At 38.9% G+C, this 17,794-nt stretch overlaps 1 protein-coding gene across 6 annotated transcripts in view; it reads left to right on the top strand.

The window, feature by feature from the left end:
- Positions 1-17,794, top strand: part of SPAST (spastin) — a 59,811-nt gene that overhangs the window by 24,496 nt on the left and 17,521 nt on the right. For all 6 annotated transcript variants that reach the window (XM_067562702.1, XM_067562701.1, XM_067562698.1 and 3 more), the window contains 7 exons: positions 8,628-8,702; positions 10,381-10,452; positions 11,100-11,175; positions 11,815-11,906; positions 13,802-13,881; positions 15,553-15,595; positions 16,356-16,435. In XM_067562702.1, the coding sequence (XP_067418803.1) occupies positions 8,628-8,702; positions 10,381-10,452; positions 11,100-11,175; positions 11,815-11,906; positions 13,802-13,881; positions 15,553-15,595; positions 16,356-16,435 (518 nt within the window). The remainder of the gene's footprint in view (positions 1-8,627; positions 8,703-10,380; positions 10,453-11,099; positions 11,176-11,814; positions 11,907-13,801; positions 13,882-15,552; positions 15,596-16,355; positions 16,436-17,794) is intronic.

Here is a 17,794-nt window from a genome sequence, read left to right as displayed (position 1 = left end):
TCCTGTTGTCACTTACTTGCAGCATCTAAGAAACATGTTAGTGCTGCCATTTTACAGAAGACTATCTTCTCTATAATAACAGCACTAACATATTTACATATCTCGCAATCCAGCAGTGATGATGAAATGCTCCAATAAGGTGAAGAGTTAATGCAGCGGAATTTCTATAGCACTTCCACAGATTTTCAAAGGCTTTATGACTCTGTTGTCTAGATCTGCTGTGAGGATATGTGAAAGAGAAACAGTACCCCTGGAGCCCTGTCTATACTAGCACTTTCACAGTTTATACCACCAGTGGTAGTACAGTGGTATGAGATGTCCTGAAAAATACAAGAATGAGGAATTGGTAATAATAAACACCAGCCTAGAAATAGTCTCAGAACTTGCTCACAGATGATGTAATCTTAGGCCTGTAGTTTGAAAAAAGGATGGGAAGTTAGCAAGAGAGGGAGCAGACTATTTCAGAACTAATGCAGTGTGGCAATAACAAAGGCCAACTGTGTACCGAAGTAGTAGGTGATGGAGGCCAGAATTGGGTAAGTGAAGGAGAAAATGAGATCAGAGGTAAAGTTTAAGGCATGACATGAACTGATGAAGAGCCAGTGAAAATCTTAAACCAGTGGTATGGTCATATTGTATGAATGGATAAACTGTGAAAGCTTTTTGAACAGACTGTTTTATATATATGAGTGACTTGAGTGACTGTAGGGAGATGCAGTAATCAAGGAGTGAAATGATCAATTCAGTATTGTATCAATTGGGGTAGATGCAGTCTATATATTGGGAGAGAGAAGTTAGATTTATTTAGTGTTTGAGCAGTAATGCATAGGAAAGGTTGAAGTCAAGGTTGGCATTGTGATAGATTTAAAGATGCACCGTTTGATATTTTAAGTTTATAACTAATCTGTACACACTTCACATGGAGTATGCTAGCAGTTTAGATTTTTAAATGACTGGTTCTAATAATCTCCAGTGTTTGTTGGTGGTATCCAAGTTCCTATAAATGTAAACTTTGATTCAAATCTGATCTATTTTTTGCCACTTATGCTAGGATCTTTGCATTTCACTCAGCTTGAGTAACTGAAATAGACTAGTCTGCTTTCTAACAATACCATCTGTGCTATATTTGTAAACATATCTGGCATCTGTGCACAGCATGGTTTATTGCAAGGCAGACAATGCAACAAAAATCACTAATGGTTCTTGGACATTGTCCTGCAAACTAGCCAGGGACTTGAAGCTGCCGAGTCCCTTCTTTTCTCAAAGAATACCAGGCCTGGTTTTAATGAATAAAAGTACTGTGGCATCGGGAGGGGGGAGAGTAGCTGGATTTAACAAAAATAAATTTCAACACCAAAGTGCACAAATTGGGTGCTTGTGTGGGGGAAAAAATTGGTGTTGAAGCTCCATGGTAATGCTTCAGTGTTGCTAAGCAAAGTGCATCCGTCCACCAAGATAACGATGCTGGAGTAGTGGCAACCTGTCCAAACTAGGAATGCTAATGTTTTCCTAACAAGTGCTGCTAAAACACACCATGCACTCTAGGCAAAAACCTCAGGAATTTGATGTTTGAAATGAGTCAAACTAGATGATTAGAAGGCAGTGTTGTCATAGATAAAGGATCTTAAAGAAGCATTGCTGGGATACTGTAGTCATTAGAGGGTCTAGCTCACACTCTCTGCCCCATTACTGCTGTCTTCAAGGGTCGGAAAAAAAATTGAGGGGAGTTAAGGCCCAGGAAAGAGGGTCCTGCTCAGATGGTATGTTCAGAGAACCAGAATTACTTACTGTTTAACTTACGCTTGAATTATCATGATACTACAATATTGGAGATGTGAAAACTACAGGGTAATACTTAAATTCAAACAAAATATTGCTAGCTTTTGTAGAAATAAATTGTTTAAAACTGAATTTTGTACCTAAACTGACTGATAATATCTCTACGAAGACACATCAAGAATGAAGGTGAATGGAGATGAATCAGCTAGAGGCACAATTGAGTGTTTTACTTGCAAAGTAGGATGACTGATATCTTGGTAGCATTTATGTGGAGGAAAGCATTCTGTTCAGGATGAATAGGGAAGTGTTAATGGAAGACAGAAAAGCATTGTACATCATTCGAATTGGTAGCAGTCATATTTGAACTATGGGGTGAGTTGGATCTTGGGGGATGCAAAAGTGGCCTAGCTTCCAAGGCAGCTGGTGCACCAGTGACAGCCAGGCAGTGGCCAGACACATCAGTGCAGTATGGGGGCTTGAGGCATCCTGAGAAAATTGGGCCATGAATCATATCAAATTCTGCATTGAAATTAGAGGATAAATAATATGAAGGAGTCATCGTTTGAGTTCAGGACTCCTTGATCACCCTAAAGAGGACTTCATTGCTATAGATCAGGCAGAAGCCAGATAAGAACAAATTAATGATGCTGTGAACAGTGAAATGGTTGAAGAGATGACAGTTTTGCTCCATTGTTTTGCTGAGAGGTAAACTACGGGCAGTGGTTGACAATGGGTGCTGGGGTGGGGTTGGGAATGTTGGGGGTATGTTTGCCTGCCAGCGGTGGCAGTGAACAGATCTGGGTCATTTTTGCTAAGTGTAACATTGGAAGCTAGAATGGTGAGGCAAGGTGAGATGAAATAAGTGGGTCTGACGTCCACTAATGAGATGAAAATTTGCTCTTCAAAGAAAACTGCAAAGATGGAGTGCTGGTGATAAGTGTAGGGAGGAATAGCTGCAAGAATTGTTTTCAGTGAGAGGCGAATGGGAAGTTGGCTGATATGAAACTGTATGGTGGGCTGTAGTTTTATAGTGGATGGATTAGGTGGAGAGAAGAGGCAAATAAGGGAGATGATAGGCTGTATTGGTAGCTGGAGGGGCACGTAGGAACAACAGAAAGTTTGAATTCAATAGGTGAAAATTTGTTGTTGTAGGTGGTACTGTCTAGTATATTGGCACAGGATTCAGAGTGTGGTCACCAAAGTTGAAAGGAAATAGAGGCTGCAGTGCGTGGGGGAGATCAGTATATGAAGGTAATGGAAAAGGAAAACAAACAAAGTGAATTGTTGCTTATCTTTGAGGGAGGAATTCAACACTTGCTAAGCTCAGACTTGATGCATCAGAGTATAAAATAGGGCTAGTATTTAAAAAAAAATTGGTGCCACATGCTTCTGCTGATGAAATTTACATCATTCAACCAAAATCACAGTTGGAAAGCAAAGCAATGAATAGCTTAAATTAAGAATGTAAGTGATGGAATAATCACACTTGAAGGACAAAAGAGCTAAATGTTCTTTTTGATGAATTGAAGACTAGGATCAGGCAGAAGAAAATTAACAGAAATTAAAAATGGTTAGAAATTTCTTGTGAAACAGACTCCTTTAGAAAGGGAAGGTAGAGAGAGACTTTTATGTTCAGAGCACCATTTCAGAAGTGGAATAGACCTAAGGCTGTAGGATGGCATCAAATGGGCAGATTAAGTGAAGGTAGAAAGCTTTTTTTCTAATTTTGGTTGTATTCATATTTGTCAAAATACTAGAAGATGTAGCAAGCTAGACTTAAAACTAAATAGCTTTTGGAAAGCAAATGAATAGGTTGTAACAGGTGAAGGCATCCATTTTAAAGACTTTCTTGAGAATGTTGTGATAGCAAAAAAACAAAAACTACAAGCAGAAGTCTAGGATGTATGGGGATCAGTCCGAATGGTACAGATTTGTGGATAGCTAGCCAGGGGGGAGTCCAGCAGTGCCCTGTAGTATTCCAGTGTGAATGGAGTTGTGTACCCTGGCAGAGGTGAAAAGGTGGAATCTGTTCAGTGCTTTAATTGTTGTGGATTTTTTGAGGAGATGGAAGAGAGAATTCCCTGCCATGTTCAGTTTCAAATGACCTGGATATGGGGTTCAAAACTTAAGTCTTTTGCTTACCTTTCTCAATCTTTGTACAAAACTGCAGCTACAACATCTGTCTGTCTGTCTGTCTGCACTAGAGTTAACTTAGGCATAGCCCCAGTATCCTCCCATCCACCCACAGTACCCTCTCACTTAAGTTTGGTGCTTTGAACCCAGGCTAGTGGGGCGGGCTAGGGTTGAGACTAGAGCTTGTGTGCTGCTTTTACTCAGGATAGTAACTCACCCACTTTGCTGTGAGGATGCAGAATAAATCATTTGAGTACTGGTTGTCCTCCAGTGACTTTCCATAATTTCCCCTCTAGTGCCCAGAAGGACAGACAAGTTCTCCTACATTTCGCTGTGAAATAATTGTAGAACAGTTTAGCTTACTGCAGTGCAAACCACCATGGGCTATGCACCCAAAAGTCTTAGCATCACGTACAGGTAAGTATAGCCCCAATGAAGACACTGTAACTCCTGATATGGCATTGCAGTTTAGCTGCTCAAACCTGGGCCAGGCTAACCTAGGTACCTGAGTTAACTCTGCACTGAAGATGTATCTTAACTGTAAGATCTGTAGGAAGAGGAGGGTTCAACCCATTCCTTCCCTAGCAGCAGCCATTTGGCTAAAAAGCAGAATTAGGACAGTGGAAAATTCCATATTCGCTCAGGAGTCAGCCAGGCACTTACAGTTTGGCACTCTCCACTACTCCCACCCATATGTACTTGGTTTGCAGTATGTCCACTGTCTGTCAAAAGATAGGCTCCAATCTGAGGCCATTTTGTTACAAAGGCAGCAATGTCAAACAAAAGACTGAGTTTCTAGAGTGTCTTTGGAGAGTAAATTAGATCTTATGAACACAAGGTAAGGGTCTATGAAACAGGTTGGTTAATTGGTGGTTCTTAATGCTAGCAGGCCTTGGAATGGACTTCAGGATTTTCTCTGGAGTTTTGTAAGAAATTGAGCAGATTCTTTGTAGTCTTTTAAAAGGTGAATTGTTAATGGTAAGATCAGCAAGACCTGAGACAAGAACTATCTGTTTTTGGCCTTGTGGCTGCAGCTTACCTAAACTTCTCCATCAAGCAATCTGTTCTGGCAACAGTGAAAAATGGGGCTAAGGCCACGGTCATCTTACCCGTCAACAGCATTTTTCTCCTCCCCCTCCCCCTTTGTGTTCATATTGGAGCATTCTAATATTTTTTGTGCTACCAGGTCTGTGTTACTCTGAGGCCATTGCTAGAGCCCTGCGTGGATACAAATATGTGGATCCACATCCAATCTGCATCCGCAGGAATAAACTTTCACCTCACGCGCAATCCGCCCTCTAAAAGATTTACCTGCATCTGCACATCAGCTGTTTTAGAGCCAGCAGCCCTTCATCTGCTGTTAAGCCCCTGCCATCCCAAACAGCTGATGAGCCTCCCCCCCCCTTGCCCCCCAAACAGCTGATCACCTGTTGAGCCCTGCCAGGTGCCCTTCGCACCTAAAAGCTAGTGAGCCATCCCAGCTGCCCCAACAGCTGATCAGCTGTTGAGCCCTGCCAGCAGCCTAACAGCTGATCAGCTGTTTGCTGCACCACCTCTGCTCCAGAGGTCCCAGCCTCTGTGACCATCTGACCGCATCCACAAGAAATGGTTCACAGATATAAAGTGGATATCCGCGGATTTGCAGGGCTCTAGCCATAGCCCCAGTAAGGAGTTTGTTAGGCTCACCTTCAAAGTGGGAACTGCAGACCTGGTATTTCAAATATAGAACAGAACAATTTTTATTAAAACATTGATGGTCATTATTTATGTTAAAGAAATAGTCCCTGTGCTTTTATTAGTTCAATTTTTGTTGACTTTAGAAGGGAAATGATTCATTTTGGTGACTTTCATGTTGGCAATGTTTCAGATTCTTGCAAATATCTTTCAATTCTATGACTAATGGACACTGAGGATGTTTCTGGCAGCATTTGTTCTTTGTCTGATTGTTAGGGTTTTGTCTGCCTTTTCACACAATGGGTAGCATATCTATTTTGTTTTGTTCATGTATAATCTGTCTTGGATGACAGTTATTTAGATCATGTGTGATTTTATTCCTGCCTTATTCTTTAAAAAGTAAATTCAGTGTTTCTTAGCATCATGCTGAAAATGGGAATGAACTGGATTTGATTTGCAAGTACAGGAGCTGTAGACCCACCTCCTGAAATAATTTTAAATAGGGGTGGCAGGTGGGATAAAAGCTGTAATGGCGACTGGTACAAAATGCGAACAGTGAGCTGTTCAGCACAGCTTGTTCAGGAGAGGAAGCGCAATGTGCTTAAAATTTTGTGTTTTTTCTGAATTAATGGTTGTCTCCAAAAGGTAATAAATCACACCCACTGACGTCCCCTCTCAACTTTTTCCTATTTTTGTTGCATTAAATAGTTCAAGTCCTTCTCTACCTCTCCTTCGCTTCTCCATGTCACTATAGCTTTGTCTACATTGAGAATTTCCCCCCACACCCACTATTGTAGCATAGGTGCAACTTTAATTTTACCAGTGTTAGCAACAGAGGTGGTGTTAATATAGACTGGCGGCTAATGTTTTTTCCTATGAATTGACTAGATTTACTTTCAGGAGGCAGGGTTAGATATGTTGGTAAAAATATCTGCAGTTTGTCTACACTAGCACTCCCACCAGTGGTGGAGCTGATGTTGGGTCTGTGGTGAGGGAATTCCCTCAAATTCAGTGTAAATGGAGCCTAAGGCAGTTTATGTGGCCAATAAAGCTCTATTTCTGTTAGGATCTTTGTGAACCTTGCCTTGGCTTTATTTCCAGTTTTCTTTCTAGTCTCCCATTCTTGGATTGCCTGACATCTTATTTATCCCTTTGTTTCTCTAAGTCTTTCGTGTTCTATCCTCACCTCCACTCCCTTATTCACTTGGGGCTTGTCTACATGGCGTGGCAAAGGGCTGAAGACGGGTGTCATTTGCAGAGTGTTCTGATGTGTTGTGCTCTAACTGCCCTTGGTAGACCCTGCTGGTGCACTCTGAAATGTACCTAGTTTCCATTAATGTAAATGTAAACACAAACTGGGTACCTAGCAGGGTCTACACAGGCTAGATAGAGCACAACATGTTAGCTCGCTTTACAAATCATGCTCCTATGGTGTGCTTTGCTGGCACCATCTAGACCAGTGGTTCTCAACCAGGGATACGCGTACCCCTGGGGATATGCAGAGGTCTTCCACGGGGTACATCAACTCATCTAGATTTGCCTAGTTTTACAACAGGCTACATAAAAATCACTAACGAAGTCAGTACAAACTAAAATTTCATACAGACAATGACTTGTTTATACTGTTCTATATACCATACATTGAAATGCAAGTACAATATTTATATTCCAATTGATTTATTTTATAATTATATGGTAAAAATGAGAAAGAAAGCAATTTTTCAGTAATAGTGTGCTGTGACGTCTGTATTTTTATATCTGATTTTTGTAAGTTTTTAAGTGAGGTGAAACTTGGGGGCGTGAAAGCTAAATCAGACTCCTGAAAAGGGTACAGTAGCCTGCAAGTAAATTGAGTGCCACTGGTCTAGACAAGATTTTGGACTCACCCTTTGCTCCTCTCAGTTTTTCCAATACCTGTCCCTCTTTGTTTTTACCCATGACTTCATACACAAATTTCCTCCCTTTCTGTCCACTCACTTGCTTCACTCTAACCCATCTACACACAACCAAGATCTTGAAACTTTCTTCTTAAATGCTCATTTGAGAAACCAGCATCTCACCCTCCTTCTGAGCATGTTAACATTCCTGTCAGTAGGCCCAACTTCACACCCATGCCTCCCACTCTTGAACCACGTTGGGGAGGATGGCTTTATTTCATATGTTGTAGGCTGCAGCTCCCTCAGCACCACAGAATCTCTAACTATGCCTGGCTTAAACTTAACCAGAGAATATTGAATGTTTGGTTAATGGTGTTTAAAACTACAGATTTCTGCAAGCCTGAATATAACACAGGAAAGTCAAAGTATGTACTTACTTTTCTTTTCTCCTTTCTCCTTAACCAGAGGCAAAATAGTTAAGTTTAATTTAGGGACATTTTTCTGAGTTTTAAGGGTTGATACAAATTTATAGGGATTCCAATAATCATTGACTCTCCAAATTGCTGCTTTGTTTCACTGGACGACATTAAGGCTGTAACAGAACATAGTGCTTTCAGATTACTTTGGTGTTCATACTTTCTAGGCTAACTTTACTATTAGAGAATCTAAAAACTGGAAGGTGTTGTATACAGTAAAGGTCCTGGTTGCCCAATTGTACTTTTTTGCCAGTTCCTCCCTCTCATCTGTTTAAATTTCATATTTGCTCTAAAACATGATTTTTGCTTCAGTTAGCTTTTAGCAATGCTATGAATGTCTTTTCTACTGTCACTATTTCTACATTCTTTTTTTATATTTCCAAAGCACAATTGCACTTGGCTTAACTTTTTCAATACCTTTTTGTAATTTTATATGTTTTGTTCACCATGAAGTCTCTACCTTTTAAAGAATGCTAATCTTGATGATATCTTCAGGCTTATAGCGAGCCCTGAAATATTTTCCTGAGTACAGAATGTTTTGTTGTTGAAAATGGAGCTCTAGTATTTAAAGAACTAAAACACTATATTCTAGAAAACTGCTGATCTGTTTTTTTAATAGAATCTCATGCTAGTTGCAATATTTGTAACCTTGCAAAGGCAGTTTACTATAATGCAGCATCTCTCTCAGTTATTTACAGGACTTAGAGCTCCTCCACGTGGATTATTGCTGTTTGGTCCGCCAGGAAATGGGAAGACTATGTTGGTGAGAAGATAACTGTCTTATTTAGTGGAACTCTAAATACAAGTTGTTCTCAGGAATTGTTGTTTTTCTTGTCTATGAAATTGAAAAATCCTCCACAGGGATCTCCTAAACAGTGTTGTTGCGATCCAGTGCTGTTTAGTAACAGTTCTGTATTTTTAATTAGTAGATGGCTTCTGTTTACAAGTAACTAATTTCTTTCTAAGCAGTTCCTTTCACTGAAGAAGGTGAGCATTTGTATACTGAATGACCTACCTCATTCAGAGCTGGGGGCTGAATGTTATGGAATGAATGAAATAGGGAATTGTATATGGAGCACCAATAGCTTCCAGGCCTCCACAAGTATCTCCCAATCACCAACAACATATAAAGAAACATAATACATTTGTGTAATGCACAAACGCCAACTCCATGCACTCTTACCATAACAATAAACTTTACTTCTGACCTTTAGGAATGAGCAATTTCAGCTCTAGAGAATTGTATCCTGACCTGAGAGTATGAAGTGTTTATATATAAAAAGAAGACTGAATTAAGATTTGGTGTAGTGTGAATGTGTGGAGGTGAATGTTTCATTGGCCACTGAACTAAATTTTAAAATAATGAATTCTCAACCACTAACTTAATGTATGGCTGATGCTTTCCATGGAGTAAACCATGGAGAGGCTGGCTCTATGCAGCCCAGGAGTAATAGTCCAGTTCCCTGCTCATAAGTCTTCCTCCTGATATGATGATGGTGCAACTGGTAGAAAGGGAAAAAGCCCACCTGCCCTTATTGGGAGCTTCCTTTGAGAAGTGGCTTTTCTCCTGTTTCCAATTTTCCTCTGAAGATTGCTTCTCTTACTACATAGATGAGAGAAAAATAATGAAACTAAATTAGTGAAACTTCATCCAACTACTATCCCAAATGAGTTAAAAAATTAAATATATTAAAAAAATAATGGTCTTTAACTCAATTTAGCCTTTCCACTTTTAACAAGTGCAGTCATTGACAACTACATTCTTTAGTATATTTTCTAAGTAAAACAGGTGTGAATTGCCACAGTGAATTAGACTACTTGTCCAGCTAGCGCACATCCAAAAGTTGTCTGTATAGATAGATGCTTCAGACAAACCCAAACTCCATAGAGGGCAGCTTTGCCTGAGGAAAGTTTCTTCCTACTCTCTCGAGTGACTTATGTCCTGAATTAACCACAAGCGTGCGTTAATTTCTGAAATGTCTAGGTGCACAAACTATCTCAACAAAATTCCTCTAAGTAGGACTCAGTGATGTGGTATTGTATTTCTTAGTGCATATGCTTTAATTTGGTTTTAGTTACTGAATCATCCGGTTAAAGTTCCATGTTATAACACCTTGGAGAAACTGGGCAAAGGCAGTCCTAGTTCTCTAGGAATAGTACCAATTTGAGCAACTGATATATGAATTATTTAAACTGTCAAGTTTCCCTCTAGTAGTAGTAACATCTGCTTAACTGACTTAGCAGAGATCCACAAATCATTTGAGACATACAGATTTTTATATCATATACAAGATCCTCATATAGTTAAGTTACGTTGCATCATATTTTATTTTTCTTCATACAATATACTTATTGTGTCTTGTTTAGCTTATTCTAAATCCTGAAATACAGTGCAGCTCTTCAACTTGCCTACCATTAAGAAAGGATTTACTGTTTTTCAGGCCAAAGCAGTTGCTGCAGAATCAAATGCAACCTTCTTTAATATAAGTGCTGCAAGCCTAACTTCAAAATACGTAAGTAATAGTTGCTAATTGTTCTGGTTTCTTAATGCTAATACATTAGGATCTTGACTATCTGAAGGACTTGCAGGGCTAATACCTTGACATTTATGATGAGTGGGGGGGGAGCATCCTGTGCCATGGGAGGGTGCTGCCTCAGTCCACGAACCTTGTTAAGACAAAACCCTCCATTAGTCATCAAGGAGTCACCAGCATACAAGATATAACGCTTTGTACTGAAAAGTGTATTTGATACTAAGAAGTACAAAATAGCAGTTTCAGAAATTGACTCTTCAGTATTGAACAAACTCCTGCACTCCCAGGGAAATATTTTTATTTAAGTATAAAGGCTGTGATTTTCAAGAAAACCTAAGGAAGTTAGATACCCAACTTGTTTTGAATTTCATTGAGATTAGGGACCTAACTCCCATACGTGTCTTTAATATTCCCAGCCAGAATCGTTAGTGAAGTTTTCATATTTTTCTGTGTGGAAAAAGGCAGGGTGCTTCACCACTCAGTGCCGAATTAGTGGTTTGCTTACCTGTGCCATGATATGGGAATGGCTCATGCCAAGCTTGTGTTTGTGAATAATAGTGGCTTATTGAGAAAGTTGTATTAACTTTTTTGTAATACTCGTTTTGAAAAATGCTTCACATGTTTAGGTGGGCGAAGGAGAGAAATTGGTACGTGCTCTTTTTGCAGTAGCCAGAGAACTTCAGCCTTCTATAATTTTTATAGGTAAGACCTTAATATTTGGCGCAGAGGTTTCTGTATATACATATTTTGCAAAATAGTCTTTTTAAACTAAAGTGCTCTCTATTTGAGACTCCCTTGTCCCAGTAATAAGACATAACAAGATAAGGGGATCTCTTGGCATCAGTGATTACTTGCTCCTTAATTGGTATTTCATGTAGGGAGCATGTTTTGCCTGATCCATATTCTGCCCTAGCATCCAGTTATCTGGGAAAAGCTTAACTAACAAAAGAATTGTCCTCTGATACCTTGTATGCAAAGACTCAATTTTAGTGCATTTTTATATATGACCTGAAGCAGAGCTATGAAAATGTTGTGCATTTTCTCATCCTATTTGGAAACTTAGGGTTTATTACCCACAGATGACAGAATGTGTACAAAATTCCTGTCTTGTCAGATGATGTCAAATCTCTGATTCTTTACTGATGCCACTGGCCCTTGCACTTTTAACATCTGTAAAAATATTTTTTTTTAACTTTTGCCACCATTTGTCTGCCTCCTGAAGAATAAAGACAAGACCCCTTATTGGAACCCCATACTAGCAAAATAATAGTTGAATTAAAACCTTGATAATTGGCTATCTCATTGGCTGAAACTTTATAATTAAGACGTTTTTCTTTTCAGATGAAGTTGATAGCCTTTTATGCGAAAGAAGAGAAGGTGAACATGATGCTAGTAGGCGTCTAAAAACAGAATTTTTAATAGAATTTGATGGGGTAAGTATCAATATTACAACATTGTTGGTTATTTAGTTAAATTAGTTAATGCAGTGATGGGTACCAATGAAAGCTGCTAATGATAAGCTAGAGGGTTTAAGTTCCATCAATTAAATATCTTCTCCTTTATTTCCTTAAACAGCAATAAAAATACTTCTTAGCAAACACCTTCTACTTTCTGTCCAGTAAAGTTCTGCAGCACAAGCCTTCAGCCCCTGAGCAAAGAGGGTGGTGATAGTGACCTGGGGAGGAGCTGTGGGTGGACTATAGTATTGCATGGGTGGGGAAGAGAAGGTGGGGAAGTGGTGGCAGTAACAGCAGAGAAGTTATGTGGGGTGGAATTCATTTCTTGGACAGGAGGAAGAACCCAGGACTGCTGTCATGGGTTGATGAGAATTTAAGCAGTTGGAGGAGACATTCAAGTTCAATGTTGGGGTTACACCTCACTTAGATAGTGTGTATCTCTAAAAAATGGCATGGTGAAAAAGGATTATATAACTATTACCTTTTTGTTATTAAAGGATCTGTCTTTCCCTTCTAATGGAGTCTGAGCTTTTGGAAATGTGGGAGTTGGAGAAAAATAGGATTTTGGCTAAACATTAATTTAGTTTTTCATATATTCAACTATGAAACTGTAAGGAAGCTTATTATCTGAGTATTCTACTTGTATAGTAAGAATATTAATTTGTTTATGGAAAACTGCAAACAAAGCAAGATTATAGAATCTGTTGAAAAGTGCAGTGTACACATAAAGAATCTTGGTTTCATATGTAAACTGAGAAACCAATGGATGAAAAACCAATAAAAATTAGAATGCCATTCATATAAATAATGGCAAAACCTGTCCTGAGAGATGAATTTATTTGTAATCCTGTGTCTCTCAACATAGCAGAAACAGAGCAGTTCAGAGACAAACGGTGAAAATGGTTAAAGGCATGGAAAAACTTCCATATAAACTGAGGTGGAAAAGATTGGGACACTTTAGTTTAGAGATGCCATGATAGAGGTATGTAAGATAATTAATGCAATAGCCCACCTTCTTTGATAAATAGACTTCTCCCATTTATCCTCCTATAATAAAAGAATAAGGGAATATTTTAAAAGGCAGCAAATTTAAAACTGATAAAAGGAAGTACTCTTTCACATAATATTCTTGTAGAACTCATTGCCTTCAGATATTATTGAGGCCAAGAGCTTAGCAGGATTCCAAAAGGGAAATAGAGAACTATATGGATAATTTAAAAATCCCTAGTTAGGTAGGATTTTTTAAAAAAAAGTTTGGAAAGGAGCTGAACCTTCATGCTTCAGGTCATAAAGTTGCCTCATAACTAAGGGACTTGGGAAGAAACTTCCTCTGTTGGTGAGCTATTGCATAATTATCTACTTAGGTTTTCTTGCACCTTCCTTTGAAATATTTGGCATTGGCCACTGCCAGTCAGGATACTTGATTTATGGACCATTGGTCTGGTCCAGTATGGAGGTTCCTGTGTTGTTTTAGACCTATGTTTCAATTTTTCTCTCCTCTATAGGTTTCAGTGCTCTGAGTGGCAGTAAAACTTGACTGTTTGTTTAAAACAGTGAAGTAAGTCTGTTTACTTTTTAATTTTGAGCACTCACAATATCAGAGTTCTCCAGGACCATATGGTCTAATGGCCAGTTCATGACACTTACTTTGGATAACAGGTTCCGCTATGGAAAACAGAGTTTATATATACTAGTTTTTTTTTTAAGCCGCAAACTAAGCAGGAAATAATGTGGATAACATCAAGCCAACCCACACACATGAGCTTTTAGTATTGACATCCAGTCAATGCACTTCGGTCTTTTTAGAGTTTACTGCATTGTTTCTCCGTTTTTCAGTTTCTAAGGTACTTTCTTGCTTTACAACATTATAGGTACAGTCTTCTGGAGAGGACAGAATACTTGTAATGGGGGCAACTAATAGGCCACAGGAGTTGGATGATGCTGTTCTCAGGTACCTAAATTATGCCCCTTTTAATATATATTCAAGGACAAAGTTGCACGTAAGTTAGTTCCCTTTATAAACTACAGGTTTCACAGTTAAATATCTTGCCCTTTTCAAATTGTATTGAAGTGAAATTTGTTGTTGGGTGGTAAATGTTAACAAAATACTCAATGCTCATTTTAAAGAAGTGCCTCAGCATTCCCTTTTGGGTTAGTTTTGCCTTTATCACCATCAGTTTGGAATAGTCTTCAGTATCAGTTCCTGTTGGACAAGCAGGTACTCTCTCAGATCTTTCATGTCTCTGATCTGTTCCATTCTTTGGGTCTAAGGATAAACTGAGGGGAAAGTCTGTCCTATAAACACTTTTTCACAGAAGCAACACTGAATTTCTGTTTTGGACATCGGAGGCCTGGTAGCCTCAATAGGGGCCTTGGAGGCCTCGTTTTATTAAAGAATGATTTATAACATGGCATCTCCCACTTACACCTCTCTTATGTTAGACTGAGGAATGCAGACTCAACTTGATTGACTCCTTATAAATTACTCCGAACATGAATTCCACCCCTCAACGTTTTGAAAGACTCCAAAGATTCTGCATTAGTGGACAATACGAGAACATGTTAGAATGAATGGAACATCTTTTTTATCACTGTTTGGATGTAGTGATCGATGTTACCTGCTTCGACTGGTGGATCTTATCTGGAGAATTTGACCATGCAGAGTCATTGGAATCTTTGTAGGGAGACATTACCTGTGAACATGTTAGTGCTACATTCCTTCCTTCCTCATAAGAGTTTTAGGGCACATTTTCATTAGGGTGAAGCTAGCATCAGTGGTATGTCCATAATGTTTGTACCTTTAAAATCTGCAGTGTTGCTACCTGGAGTTTCATTCATACCTTAGGTATCACCGTAGTTTCGATTTGGCCTTCAGCCCACCTTTCTGAGTGGTTGTAATTCTTGTTAATCTCCCACAAGTGAGAATATGTATATGCCATATTGAAGGAGAGATTTCTCACTGGTGGTAAAGGTGGTAGTGGGCAAATTCAACCTGCTTAGTGCAAACTGCACCTTCTTGCACCAGAATAAGCTAGATAACTAGAGTATTAAATAGGGTGTGGGGTTCAGGCTATGTAAAGTTTTTTCCATATTTAGAAAATGGACACGGGGTAAAAATTACAAATCTCAAGTACATCTGTCTGCATACAACAATGTGGGGGAGGGGTGGTGTCTCCAAAACTTCCCTTATTGTCCAGGTATCAGCCTCATGGGAACAGCTGCCACATGAGTGAGATGGTACTGGTTAGCATCATCAGACTAGAAGTAAAGACCCAACTAGGCCTTGCTTTAATGCACCCACCCGTCTGAGGAGATAAAAGAAACAATTATGGTACTGAAATTATATTCTAACTATATCAAACTAAATTATAGTTTAACATCCTATAGCACTCTGATGCCAGACATTCTTTGAGACATTCTTACCTAGCTACATCCTCAGTCAAGGGCAAGGATTTCAAATTTGCTATTCCCTATCTAAGTTTTCTTTAGTTAAATTACCATAGATATAAAAAAGAAATAGTGTTGGTGGCATGGGCATGAAATGTGTACTTTTATCAAATGTCTGCTTTTGCTAACTAGCTCTTCTGAAGTACTAAAATGTTTTTTGTTTTTTTTTTTCCAGACGATTCACCAAGCGGGTGTATGTATCTTTGCCAAATGAAGAGGTAAGTGTGTGGCTTATGTGTGCATTTCTTTCTGTGAGTTCTTTGTTTTATAGAAAAACAAGAAGATATATTGTAGAACCTTGTTAATTTTCCCTAATGACTGGTAGACCTATTGCAGATTACTGAATTTTGTGAACTAGCAGTGTTCACTAATTCGTTTTGGCCAATATGGTGAGTTTATGCCACTCAGGAGAATATTTAGGTTTACATTTTGATGTAGTTACTAGAATCAAAACTGCTAGTAGCTGCTCCCTCCTTTTGGGCAACTTATTGTTGTATAGAAGTGTGCTGATTAAACAGACAAGGACATGTTTTGATATGCCTAGAATATTGCATATTTGCAACAGTAGGTGTGTGTGGTGTGACTTAAAATTCATTAACGCAAAGATTAAAGAATTTTGTGGGCCCATTCTAGCAGTTCTTCAACACTAAAACAAAAACATATTAGGACTATTCACTACCTTAGCAGCAGCAAAAGTGTGGATTGTAATTCAGTTGCCATGATTGCACAGTGCTTGGCTGAAACCAGTTGGGCCCTCAATTTCACAATTACTAAATCCATATAGCCCCTTAAAAGAAGGTATTGACATGTACACCATAGTCAGAAGTACTACAGACGTCATACATATACGTTTCTGAATTCACAAAAACGTATCGTATTATTTTTTCAGTGTTTTATATCTTCTAACACCTTATAGATCATAAATATGATTGACAAGTTTTTGTACATAAACTTAAACTGATAAATGCTTCTTTTCAGACAAGATTGATTTTACTAAAAAATCTTTTAAGCAAGCAAGGAAGTCCATTGACCCAAAAAGAGCTGGCACAGCTCGCTAGGTAAGTACTTTAACAGTTCTGCTAACAATATTGCTGGTCTGCAACATTCATATCAACTGCTCTGTTGGTTACATTTAGAACTAATGCTTATCAGGGACACTGAAATAGTAACCTTGCTTGTACTTAGAATCATAGAAATGTAGTGCTGGAAGGGACATCAAGAGGTCATCTAATCCAGTCCTCTGTGCTGAGGCAGAACCAAATATACCTAGACGGACCCTGACAGGTGTTTGTCTAACCTGTTCTTAAAAACTTCCAATGATGAGGATTCCACAACCTCCCTTGGAAGCCTATTCCAGGGCTTAACTATCCTTATAGTTGAAAGTTTTTTTCCCCTAATATCTAACCTAAATCTCCCTTGCCACATATTAAGCCTATTACTTCTTGTTCTACTTTCAGTGAACATGGAGAAGAGTTGATCTCCATCCTTTTTATAATAGCCCTGACATGTTTGCTGACTGTTATCTGGTCCCTCCCCCTCAGTCTTTTCCCAAGACTGTACTTGCCAGTTTTTTAACCTTGCCTCATAGTGGGTCTTCTAAAACCTTTGATCATTTTTGTTCCACTCCTCTGGTCTGTCTCTCAGGTTTATCCACCTCTTTCTTAATGTGTGGCATCACTTGACACAGTATTCCACATAAGGCCTCACCAGTGCCGAGAGTGGGACAGTTATCTCCCGTGTCCTACGTACTCAAGGCTCCTGTTAATACACCTCAGAACAATATGAGCCTTTTCCACTTCATCACATTGTTGTCTTGTATTTGGTTTGATCTAATATAACCCCCAGATCTTTTTCAGCGGTACTATCACTTAGCCAGCTATTCCCCATTTTGTATTTGTGCATTTAATTTTCCTTCCTAAATGAAGTATTTTCCACTTGTTTCTATTGAATTTCATCTTGTTCATTTCAGACCAATTCTCCAATTTATCAATCATTTTGAATTCTAATCCTGTGCTCCAAACTGAGGGCAACCCCTCCCATCTAGCTGTCATCTGCAAATTTTATAAGCATTATTCTCCACTCATCTAAGTAATTAATGAAAATATTAAATAGTACAGGACCCAAAACATACCCCCAGTGGGACCCCAGTAGATACATCCCCTCCTAGTTTGACAGTGAACCATTGATAACTGCTCTTTAAGTACGATCTTTCAATCAGTTTTGCACTCATCTTACAGTAATTTTCATCTAGGCCACATTTTCCTATTGTGCTTATGAGTTTGCTTATAAAAATGTAATGTGGGACTGTGTCAAATGCCTTACAAAAGTTAAGTCTGCAGCTTCTGCCCTATCAGCTAGGCCAGTAACCTTGTCAAAGAAGAAAATTATGTTGGTTTGGCATGGTTTGTTCTTGACAA

This window comes from Emydura macquarii, unplaced genomic scaffold, assembly GCF_026122565.2.
Source record: "Emydura macquarii macquarii isolate MOO-44397 ecotype Brisbane River unplaced genomic scaffold, CSIRO-AGI_Emac_v2 contig_2457, whole genome shotgun sequence".
NCBI classification, from domain to species: Eukaryota; Metazoa; Chordata; order Testudines; family Chelidae; genus Emydura; species Emydura macquarii.
The sequence above is the reverse complement of the archived record's forward strand: the minus strand, read 5'-3'. Positions and strand labels throughout refer to the sequence as shown.